Source organism: Drosophila teissieri, chromosome 3R (genome assembly GCF_016746235.2).
Source record: "Drosophila teissieri strain GT53w chromosome 3R, Prin_Dtei_1.1, whole genome shotgun sequence".
Lineage (NCBI taxonomy): Eukaryota > Metazoa > Arthropoda > Insecta > Diptera > Drosophilidae > Drosophila > Drosophila teissieri.
Genome location: NC_053032.1, coordinates 10,390,067 through 10,402,604, shown reverse-complemented (window position 1 = coordinate 10,402,604; position 12,538 = coordinate 10,390,067). Strand labels below are relative to the sequence as shown.

General features: G+C 42.6%; 2 protein-coding genes across 2 annotated transcripts; both read left to right on the top strand.

Moving 5' to 3' along the window:
- The first annotated feature begins 260 nt into the window (after positions 1 to 260).
- LOC122622581 lies at positions 261 to 4,791 on the top strand. Its single transcript, XM_043801148.1, has 2 exons — positions 261 to 1,268; positions 4,702 to 4,791. The coding sequence occupies exon 1, from the start codon at positions 778 to 780 to the stop codon at positions 1,147 to 1,149; it is 372 nt and encodes a 123-aa protein (XP_043657083.1). The 5' UTR covers positions 261 to 777; the 3' UTR covers positions 1,150 to 1,268; positions 4,702 to 4,791.
- Positions 4,792 to 5,770: 979 nt separating this feature from the next.
- On the top strand, positions 5,771 to 12,476 carry LOC122622580 (mucin-5AC). The gene is made up of 3 exons (XM_043801147.1): positions 5,771 to 6,606; positions 10,496 to 11,226; positions 11,338 to 12,476. The coding sequence occupies exons 1-3, from the start codon at positions 5,916 to 5,918 to the stop codon at positions 11,929 to 11,931; spliced, it is 2,016 nt and encodes a 671-aa protein (XP_043657082.1). The 5' UTR covers positions 5,771 to 5,915; the 3' UTR covers positions 11,932 to 12,476.
- The last annotated feature ends 62 nt before the right edge of the window (positions 12,477 to 12,538 follow it).

Sequence of the window (12,538 nt, the reverse complement as noted above, 5' to 3'; positions counted from 1 at the left end):
CATATCCGAGTTGCCCAACCTCCGCATCGCAAACAGAAAGAGATCCGGCGTGGAAAAGTTTTGGGGGCACGGCCATAGAAAATAGACACAGCAGCTGAGAGCGCGTGAATGTGAATATACGATGTGTACTGGGGCTGGGAATGGGACTGAGGGAAGGGTATATGGACGGAGAGGTGGAGGGGTGGAGGAAACCCGGCGACGACGTCAGCAAAATTATATCAACCCCGGCCAGCGGCAGCCGTCCAGTGCCCACAGTTCAGTCAGTTAGTAACAAAACTTCGTCGCGAGCAGAACAACATTTCAGTGAGTCAAGGCAGACAGAGCTTTCAGTGTGCAAATCAGCGTGGAATTTGTGAAATTTTCGATACGTGTTTTATAACCACATCTTAATGGCATCAACAGCTGAACGTCGTTACAAAGATTTCTTATTCATAGAACAGTAATTTCTTTTCGTGTAAAACGTACCAGATAAACCCAACTTTGAGTGCAAAGTTCAGAGTGATTGAAACAGAGAGCCAGAAAAACATTTGCGAGAGACGCAATAAATTGGCCGAAATTAAACAACAAGTTCTATATATGTACATATATGTACTTTGCATACAGTATCTCAGATAAGAGTTGTATCTAGATGCTATATAGATAAGCGCGTGTGAACCAACACTTGACGAGTACATTAAGCATACGCCCGAGCTGCACAAGTGGTATCACTATAGCAATCTCTATAGCTGTCGGCGTCTGTAAAAAAAAACCCATTTAAAGGCTTTCTGCCCCAATATTATGTTCGTTCTGCCTGCGGTTGGTGCAACAATAACAGCAACAGCAACAGCAGGGTCGAGGAAAAGCGGATACTCCAACATCGCGTCGCGCAAGAACGTCATGCAACATTCGCCTGTCGTTGTCTTCATGTGTGTGCAACATTCGCAGCAGCAGGTTCCCATGCTCAACAACTTTATGTGTATGCGTATGCGCGGCTGGCATAACATCAAGTACTACTGCAACAATTTGATCAATATCGAGACCTCCACGATCGGCACCGGTACTGGTGGCACTACGGGCACGACAGGCACTAAGATCCTAAGGCGCTCCAAGTTGCTACGAAAGAAACGGGACTTTAACCGCCGTCGCTTTATCCGCCGCACTTTCTGCTGAATCTGTTAACCCCAGTCGAATCAGTCAACGCCACCATAAAGAAGGAGCAACGAGGATCAAGTTTATATTTGTGCCGTCATCATTGGAACCTGCTCCACGAGGCAGCAACATGATGGAGGGTAAGCAGCTACTGGCCACATTTCCCAGTTTCCCGATGCCAGCAACATTTGTTGCCAGACCTTTGTTGCTGGCAGTGTCATTGACACTGGGTACACTTTTCGTCGAGTATAGACGAGCCCTTCTCTTTAGGCCTAATGTAATCGCTCACCGTTGATAGGGCACAGCTAAACTTTTTTGCTGAGGTGTTTTAGTTATATGTTAACACATGCCGCATTAAATAATAACTTTAAATAGGGCTTTTAAACCGGATTCTAAGGGTCTATCTATTGATTTGAATTGTGGTCTTAATGTATTTCTAACTAAATAACGTATATTGATTTCACAAATTTTTGGCTAAGTAACTTCAAGCCTCGGAATAAACATTCAGGATAATTATTAATGATGATGTTAGGGAAGATACATCTTTAAGTAAACAACTACTGATTCTATTATTTAAGGCATCCTTAAAAAATGAGTACGCCTAAACAACTAATGAAAAAACTAATGTCTGTAAATGGCAGCTACTGATTGATTCAAAAGATATGTAGCCTCAAACTTAGTCATACATTTTCAGCTACCACTCTTTTAGATCACGTTCCAGATAATAGTGCCAGATAAGATTTCCGAATCGAACAAGGAAGGGGCTTTATAGACCAATTGCTATCCCTCTATACAAATGCCCCACCTTTCCATTTCCATTCCTTGGGGTCGAAAAACGCTCATTCATCGTGAAAAGACCAAACGAAACGCTACGTGTTAGTCATTTACGTGTTTCTTTGCCAACTGAGGCCGTTGATGGTCGTCTTCGATCTTCCAAGATCTCGTGCCAGTCGGTGCGCGGTGCAAGATTGTCGCTGAAAAGTCAACTTGGAAAAATTCCACGAATTTTGCACGCCTATGTGGGCTGGCGATTAAGCTCCTCAGCTTTTGGGGGCTAAAATCATCGGACGTGGCCAAATAATCAAAAGGCCCCCTCTATATATGTATGTTCGTACTTGAGTCTGCAGATCAGAGCCATTACAAATATCACATGATGACAGTTTTTGCCAACCGCTGAAGCTCATTTTGCGCTTTGGCGATTTCTGTTTTTCAGCATGACTCATGGATTTCTAAATTATCAGTTAAAGCTGGTATACGTACATATGTATGTACATCTGTATATTTATATAAGCTTGTACGCAGATGGAAGCTCTTCGATTCCGAGAATTCAACAGCTTTTATCTGCGCACACATTTCAAGAGAGCTGACTAATACCACTGCAAGAAAGCTCTTCGGTTTGAATGTGGGCGAATGAGCTTTTGGAAAGAGAAGGAATATAAAGAAATTTCCCAAGTTCACATCTCCAACGTGTTTTGCTTTGTCGTGGGGTTCACAGTCTATTATTATAAAAGGGCAAACTATCTAGCAAATGAATGAAAGAATATGGGCTGAACTGTTATAGACAACCTTATGTATGTTTCATATGTATTATGTTTCATATGACGATGCAGTGTAGAGTTCTGTAATGTTCTTGAAGCAATAAAAAAGGTCATAGCTTAAATAACTAATTTTTGATTTAAATACATTAATGATTAAAGTTAACATTGCCTATAAGCAAATTAATTATAGTAGTATCTAATAAAATACAGTATTTTTAAAAATAGAAGATGAATAATACTAAGAAATATCCAATGATTTTACTTCAACTCAACGTTACAGATTTCTCGTCTATCTATTCATGTAATAGAAATAATTTTGTGATAGGTCAGTAGACAAGCATTTTAGTTTTCAGTATTTAATTCTCGTCCAACCAAGCAAACAATGCATCGCGATGATGACTCATGCCAAAAGATATCCAGCTCAAAACAAAAAAGCAGTTGAACTTGTGCTCACTCGTGAATATTTAGTCTCACCCAAATGTACTTTGCAATGTTTGGATTAAACTATAAGTAAAACACCGGCCGGCTGTGACAAAGAGCCTCAACTTGTAGCTCATATATGCCAGGGAAATTTTATAAAAGCAGGCCATCTGGCGGCCATGGGGAAATTTAGCGCCTTCTTGCTTGCGCACTACGTATCTCACAGTGCGCGTATCTGAAATACACCGACACACAAAGCTCGCTGGCGCACACCGATAAGGAAAAGTATCTGGCTATGGCAAACTGGTTTGTGGGGTGCTTTTTGAATTTCACAACGAATGAAATTCAGAGTGCCAAGCAAATCCAACAGTTTTCGATTCTGTTTGCAGCTCGCAGCTTGTCGTCGTCGCCTCGCACAGTTCAAAACGTAGTGAATACTCCAAGCAGTCGGTTGACTCACAGCACCACAGTGAAATAGGTCTACATTGAGCTGCAACCGCATACGGTGAAAGCCTATTAGAACCAGCATATAACTAAGTTCCTGTCACAAGGAAACCCAGTGCAAAGACTTGGCAGTCGTTGTTGTTCATCGCGGAACAACAACAGTGGACATTTGTCACTATCCCAAGAAGTAATCCTCCAGATCCGAGCAACGGCCGGACTTGAAACCATATCCAAGTGGTGGTGCCAGGAACCACCCAACCTATTGCGTAGCAGGAAAGACAAGTGAATTCGCGGTCGGGTTTTCCAAAAACCAGACCACCGCTCTTGAAGACACATTCACCGAATTTATGTAAGTAGAGTAAAGCAATCAGCATTCCATATGCTAAGGCATATACTATATGCACATAGTACTTACTACTTAGTATAGGGAGCTTTTGTTGTTTTCAACTTGAACGTCGCCATATTGAATCACTTACTGTGCACTGCTGACGTCACACGCCTCGAACAAGCGCAGATACAGATACAATCGAACTTTACACTGGTAGGGGATTTTTGTGGAAACATTTAATTATAGGGCGCTACGAATGTTTGTGTGACATTCGCATTCGATTTCTATACATTAGAGTGTAATTAGCCAAAGCTCGCGTGTGCTTTTCGGGGGAATTTTCCACCGCCCGAGTTAATTGCTTTCTGGTGTTGTTTTACCGGCCGCACGAATTCTAGATATCTGATCGCGATAATTGTATAGCCACACGAACGTGTGCCTCAATTATCTAAGTGACAACTAGCGGCAAGCGGGGAGCGGAGGGTTGCCAACTGCTGATTAGACCCCCACCCGTAGCCGTACCACCCATCTGGTGTTTAAAGACCTGTTGCGATGGGTCCGCCATATTGTTGTTTTTGGCACGGCTGTTGTGAAATTCAGAAAGAGCTTTCGCAGCACCAGCCGCCCCCAAAAAATGGGCGGGCTATTATACGGCTCTTATAGACAGACGCCTTATCTGACATTTAAAAGGTGCTCCTATCAAACAAGGAACTACTTATTTGGTTTGCAAAAACAAACTTATCTTGATTTGTAACTGAAGAGTACTTACGGGAATAATGAATACCTCTTATCAAAATGCTTGTGGGGCCTATAAGTAATTTGCGTTCTCCATTTCTTTGCTTACAGCTTAAGGGGAACTTGTGTCGACGACTCTTTTAGAGCTTGTTTAGAGGGACCCTAACAATTTCATTGTTTCTTTCTAACGGTCAATTAAAAGTGAGTATCCACATCCTTTCGCCTCCTATTATTAAGCCATGCCTCATGATTGCCCGACTTTCTTAGTCCTTGCACCAATAGTTTCTAAGAATGTTTTATGAAAAAAGAAAAAAGACAAAATCAAAAAAAGAAAAAATAAGAAAAAATAAGAAAAAAGGAGTAATTCCATAGAAAAAAGGAGCAATTCCAATCAAAAAAAGGAGCAATTCCAATAAAAAAAGGAGCAATTCCATTCAAAAAAGGAGTAATTCCAACCAAAAAAGCAAACAAAACAAAAAAGGAATAATCCATGTACAAAATAACAAACAAAAGGAAAAGATTTTAAAAATACACAGAAAGAAAATGGGAAAAAATATGGAAAAAAGCAAAAGAAAAAAGGAAATCACACTAACAAAATGGCCAAGAAAAGAACACCACCCACATTACACCACCCTCTTAACCACCCATCTCGACACGCAAAGCACCAATCATCCGAGCTGTTGAAAGTCGCCAAACATGATGGTCGAGAAAATCGGTGGCCAGGCGTATCCTCGAGATCCCTGCGACACCGAGGTCCACAACCACCACTTGTACATTTGCTAACCTACCCAAGCCACAAAGATATTTGGAGGCGCGAACTCCCTAAAAAGGATCGCGCTTCTGCCCGTCCTCGATCTGTGTAATAACAAAATCTTTTTTCTTTTGTCTATTTTCTTTCACATAAAAATGAAACAAATATTACGAACACTCTTAACTGCGCTTGCTCCACTCATCGCCAAATCCTGTCCGAATCGATAAAAATTATACGAATCCGTATAAATATTGATATCCTGTCGAACCGAAACCGATTGAAAACGAACCGTACACCAAACCGTAAACTGCCCCGATCGCATTGAATTCGATATTGTTGGACAACAAAACAGCCACGTTCAAAATGGCATTCTCCGTCGAAGCCCATACCAGCCAAGCCAGGCCCAAGAGCGAATCAAACAACAGCATCCCAATCAACCAAGACCAGAGCAACATCGGCAACACCAGCAACATCCTTAAGAGCAACCCAAACCATTCTGCTGCCGGCGAGACCAACAAACAACAGAGCAACGCCAACGAGGAGGGCTACCGAAAATCCCAGAGATATAATATTGATGATCCAGGAGCCAGCACGAGTACAGGCGGCACCCAAACTCGAGGCGACAAACCGGGAGGACAACGCAGCATACCAGATTCCAGCGGCTGGCGCGACAAACTCGTGGCCCAACTGCTCCTGCTCTCAGAGGAGAACGAGGCCAACGGAGCCTATGAAGGATTCGCCTACTTCAACGATCACCACAATACCGATCGTGATAGACAGCAAGCCCAATCCCAGAATCCTGCTGATAAGAGTGCCCACAAGCAGCAGCAACAGCAACAGCAACAGCCCAAGCAGCAACAACACTCGCAGCGTGACAGAGCACAGAACGCCTCGAACTCGCATCATCAGAATACCCTTTTTACCAGGGTCGGTACCAACGCGTCCGCCAGCCAACCAGGCCTCGCCTTCACCGAGTACTTTAGTAAATCCGATAGGTTCGGCGAGGAGGTGCCGTATCTCAACGTACCCCACAACTGGGACGCCAACATCCCGATCGCAACCAGAAACGGTGGCAGGTTTACCGACTACGGCAATGGTGAACCAAACGGTCCCGGTTTCGTCGAGCGCGCCTCAGACACAGACCCTGGCAGCCATGGCTGGTATCCAGCTGACAGGTGCGGACGAGCCGCCATCCCGCCGGGATATGAGTGGAGCAATGCCTACTGCCACAGTTGAAGAGATAGACGTTCCGGTGTTCATTGATGGTGAGTACTGTGTTTTGTGTGTGTGTTGCCTGTGTACCCAGCACTCTCTCATTACTGTTGCTTTGCAAAACAAAATACTAAAAAGCGAACAAATGATTCACAATCAGTTGGAGAAAGAGTCAGATAGCAGGCATCGAGCTCGGGCCAGGATCCCCACGATCTGGCGCCCGTGCTCTGCCAAGGACGTCGAGGTACAGTCACCACGTAGCGGACGAAGGCGAAGATCACAGTGCAATGACCCATTAAAGAAACGAGTGAAAGATTGAGGGCGGTCTGGGGGCCAAGGCGCCCCACTCCGCCCATGTTCTCGGTAAATGGCAACGTAATTACTCATACGATCGATATCCACAGGATATTCAATCTATGTACTTCCATTTATCGGTCACTTCTTTCCCCAATTGTTTCCCTCACATCAGTAATCCATCTTAAAGTAAATCCTCAGTTAGCCTCATTCTAGCAATTTGTCAACCGAAACCCCATCTTCTAGAAAACAGAGACTTTTTAAACAAGACTTTTTTGAACAAGGTTCTTTTCCATCTCTGGCAACAAGATATATTAAACTTAAAGACTCCCATTATTTCTGCAAAATTCGCTACTGCGTTCATAATTAAGAAGTATCTTAAAGACGGAAAAGCGTTGTAATCGAGTAACATGACCTGATTATTAGGCAGCATTCGACATCTCTTGATTACTTTCTTAGGTACCGCGGTATGCGTACCGCTTCTTTCTATATATTTAGTTTGAAAAAACATTTTATAGTTTCAAATATTCGAAATCTCCTCGACCTGGTTCACTGCAAGTACACACCGTATTATTGTTTGAAAATGTACAAATTAAATACTGCCGTTTCAGGCATTTTAATTACGTTACAAAGTAAAATGCGCAACATCATATATATATGTAGATATGTGAATTGCCAATAGATGTCAACTTTCTCATAGATTTCCACTATTTTATCAAATTTTTCTTTTGTTCCTCACCTAAACTATTTGTTGTTGCAACCAAAACTGCGATTCAAGATTTCCTTTGTTACAAGCTCTTATCAACCAAGTTGATGCTACGCGGTTGAGGTGAATCATTTGAATGGTACCATTCCACAACTAATTGCGCAGCTAAGAATCCGTTTTGGCGGTCTGAGCTTCAGCACCCGAAGAGTGCGAATAAAGGCGATAAGCTTGTAACTTCTGAATAGTACATATGTATCTTTCGTTACGACGACAACTGATAAATACTTCGCTAATATGTGTTCAGATGTACTTAAATATGTATAGGTCATCAGAGTGAATTGCCCAATCAGAAACTGAGTTAAAAGCATACCACCAATTATTTACATACACGTATGTACAAATAATTGCTATCCGTTGGCTAAATGCATTTTATTCGTCGCCGATGAGCTGGCCGATTTCTATTTCGTTTTTCCACAAAGAGTTCGTTTTTTTTACTTTGCTTCTGGATTACAAATAAATATCACCTTTTCAAGGCTATTATATCTCAAATTCATTAAAATTGCATTACAATTGTTGAATTATGTACAAACATACTTCGGATAATTCGTTAGTCTTCAATAAGTCGGGGTTTCCATGCAAGGATTGCATTTTGATATACTCAAATGATTGAAATATCGCATAATTTGCCGAAAAACTACGTATTCTTTTTCAATTAAACAAAGAGGCTCGTCGGGTTGTGACGTCAGAATCGAGAGAGTGCAGCAGCTGATTCCTGACCCAAATTTTTGCGGCACGTGTTTCTAGCCGGCTAATCCTATATTTCTATTTACTCGGTATTCACTCGATTACTAGTCTAACCGATAATACTTTTCAGAGTATTTAAGTAGAAATGGGTAGCAGAATGTTTAATTTAATTTCAATATCCCTTCTTCTTCATTCAACTGTTCCTCTTAGGCTTATTCAATATTTATTGTGAAATTCAATAAAATGGATCTGCGAAAATATAGGGACCAACACAGACACCTGCTTGTGTGGGTGTGTGTCATTTCGCTCCGTCTTCGCTCACGCTCTCTCAGCGAAAGAGATAGCTATAGTGTCTAAGCGGCAGTGGTAGTATCTCACAAATGCAGATACATTTAAACTCGACTGAGCGGCTTTCTTTCTCTGCGTACATATGAATGTGTGTGTGAGTTTGTTTTCGGAAAAATGCATTGCGTATACGCACTGTTAAAACTTAAGGAATATTCATTTCGTTCTTTTGAAGTTTTGTTGGTGATGTTTTAGTATAGTTTTGTTGACTGTGGTTTTTAGACGAAAAATAAGATTTTTGGCACTTTGGTGATCTTGTAAATAACTTAAGGTCGGTCTGTTAGTACACTTCCTCGCGGGAATCGCAGTTCTCATTAGACAGACTCACTTCCATAAATGGCAATATTATATTCCCGAACCTTCCTCTTTCTTGTGAAATTCGAAGGGCAATTGTATTGGTGCAATCCGAACGGTTAACTTTGTTTTCGACGGCCTATGCCGGTCAAAAATCTATGTAATTGGCAGAAGAACACTGCGCTCAACGCAGAAACAGAAAGAGAGCACTGTCGCTCCCACCTTGGGATTGAACTTGCTGAGGGTGTGAGCGAGACGGCTTGCTAACTTGTTGCGCCGTCAGCTGTGCTGTGTCGGTGTTTGTGAAGCAGCTCATGTGTACTGTGCATCTCACTCGCACGCTCGCTCTATCACTCGATCTCTCTCTCAATATCTGGAGCCACAATAGTATCACAGTATCTCAGCAGTTGGTTTTTAGACGTCGCAGAGTGCAGAAGTGTTTTTGGTTTGCGGATGAATCTTAGCCGAAATAACACACTTAGCAGACATAAATAAACGCAAAAAAGGTGAATATTTTAAGGAATTTAAAATTAATAATCCATTTGATAGTTTCCATTGATCATCGGATTGAGATTGGTTAACAATTGCAAGCGATCGCCCCACATTTAACCACTTTTTTTGTTTTGTTTTCGCATTTCTCATTTTTAGATTTACATACATGCCAGAAATTATGTTTTTGTTCTTGAAAGAAATCAGAGTTTGTCTAATGCCATCCCCTAACTTGGTGACCGCACAGACGCGCGCACACACACACTCAGGTGTTGCAAGTGCGCACATGAATGATCATGTCCGATTTTCGTGTGGTTGTTGTCAGTCGTTGTTATCGCGCAATGCGTCACTGTATGGAGCAGCCGGCATATTGGGTGTCTTTTGAATGTGTGCGTGCGAAGGGGAAGAAATAAAACTAGAGGACTTGGCCAAATTCAAGCCGTAACAATTGGCGAAAGATGTAATTGAATAATAATATTATCTTCTTCGGTTATACCTCAACAAATGCGTACATATTTGCATTTTTATTTACTGACACGTTTTTATTATTGTTAGTTTGCACAGATTAACAAATGCATTAGATTTGAATTTACCCTTTCCGCACTTTTTGATTTTCTCGTTTTCATTTTTTATTTTCTTTTGTTCTATCATTTCGTTTTTTCTTTCCTTTTATTTCGTGTTCCTTTGGTAATTTCACAACAAACGGCGAGTTCACTCGTTTTGTATAATACAGCGTGTAGAGTGTGTGTCGCGTCAAATAACACAGTAGCGCCGCCATCGCGTAGTAGTGCGGATTAAAATGGGAACTTGAAAGTGACACCATGTAGAATATATATGGCGTAGATATTTATCTACATGACGTACTCGTAAGATGGATGAGTCATTAATATAACTAAATATACATATTTAAAATAATTTTTTGCAATCAACATTTAACTGATACCTCACCCCTTTCTCCAAATAACTAAAAATGGGTACCTACAACTAAATTAAATTTACGCGCATCCATTTAGCACGATCTGCCTCAATATTAAATGACTTGTACTAATAAATGAATTTGTTTACCACAGAATACCTGCAAGACATAGAAGCAACGTCATCGACGTGCAGCAGCGAAAACGGAAAGGAGATTTTTACTGAGACGGATATTCTTGACTTTGATATAAACATGTTTGCCGAGGAGGATCTGATTGAGCTTGAGGGCAAGAAGACGGATCCCTTCAGTCCGGCGATGGACACGATGAACAACGACAACCTTGAGAACGACTTTCTACTTATGGATGACCTGCCGAACGAGGAGGAGACTTTCGACATGTCATCGATGCTCAATAGCGGCATCGACATCAACCAGGAGCAAGACCTGGACTTCATCAACATATTCCAAAACTCGCAGCCGACGGCCATGCTCACCGGTTCAGAGGACCCCTACCTGGCCAACTACTCGCAGGCCACATCTACATCCAGCACCACTAAATACATCACGGAGGAGCCCCTGATCGCCGACATGGCCAGCTTCGAAAGCAGCAGTGTCTTTGGCTGCAGCCAAGAGTCGCTCGGCTTCGGCCTTGTGGAGGACGTCAAGCCCAGCGGCAGCTTTGCCAGCAGTGGCGGCGACGTCGCCGTGGCCATCCCAACCCCCATCCAACACATTACCAACCTCAAGCGATCTGCTCCGGCCCCCGTGGTCGACGCGCAGCCCAACAAGCGCAGACGACCGGTGCTCAAGATCAGCACTGAGATAACGCCCGTATTTAGCCCGACCACGCCAGAGATTATCAACCAGCTCCTGAATGATGACATGGTAAGTATCTGTGAAAAACAGATCAAAATAAAATGTACCAAAGAGCTGTTAGCTCTTAAGAAGTCGAAATTCCCAGCACTGGCTAACTTACTTGTTCTCTCTAATTTGCAGTTCGAGGCTCCCACAAGTACCAGCACCAACAACACCTCCATCACAGGCATCATCATCACCCATGCAGACATCGTAGAGGATCTACGCAGTGCCGAAGAGGAGACTACCACCGACTTCTCGCCGCCGAACACACCACACAGTAACTACTCAGCCAGCTCCAGCTGTGCGGCGCCCACCTGCCAGACCGGATTTGGTGGATTCCTCACTGCTCCCGCCTCGCCCGCCTATTCAGTAGCCAGTACCTCCGTGTTCAGCCCTTCGCCAGCCGGCGGAATCAGCGGCAAGAGGAAGCGCGGTCGTCCTGCCAAGGACCATGCCGACGGTCCCGATCCCGTGCTCATGTCCGGCATGAGCAGCGAGGAGAAGAAGGCCTACGAGGACAGAATCAAGAACAACGAGGCAAGCCGCGTATCGCGCCGGAAGACGAAGAAGCGCGAAGAGGAGGAGAAGAGCGCTGAGGACCAGCTGGTAGCTGAGAATCTGCGACTGCGTGCCCTGGCCGACGAAGTGGCATCCCAGGAACGCAAGTTCAAGTTGTACCTGATGGAGCGCCAACGGAAGAACAGCACTTTCGTCAAGCAGGAGCAGCACTGAGATTCTCGTAGCCATAGAATAGATAGACCTACTGTCGTGACCTAAGATTGACGCATATTGCGGAGCATAAGCATAATTAATAGTACCCCTCGTCGTCATCCATTTGTTTAGTTACTTAAGTTGTCGTTGAAGAAGTCGAGAAGCAGAAATCAAATTTCCATCTGGACATCAGTTTCTCACGAAATGATGTAAAACCTAAATCATTTAAGCCACTTATTAGGCATAGTGATGGCGCCCATTGTGCGCGAGGCGTGTTTAACTATAATTTTAATATTATTATGTTTGAGAAAACTAAAATTTTTTGTACCCACATATATGTTTTTCGTCCTAAGCGTAATCAAAAAACAATCAACAAAAAGCACAAAAAAATATGATTACGAGTTCGTATGTTTTAACCCCATTGATGAACAAAAAAAAGTTTAAAAAATGTCAACAAAAAAATATGCTATTGTTAAGAACAATTGAAATGTATATTTTACAGATATCAACTTATATAACCGTAATTGTTTGAATAAAGCGTGTTTCAATAAACATGACAAAATCAACGAACTGTGTACATTTTTGAAGATTTTGCTACGTTCTTAATTTCTAGGATCCACCAACAAAA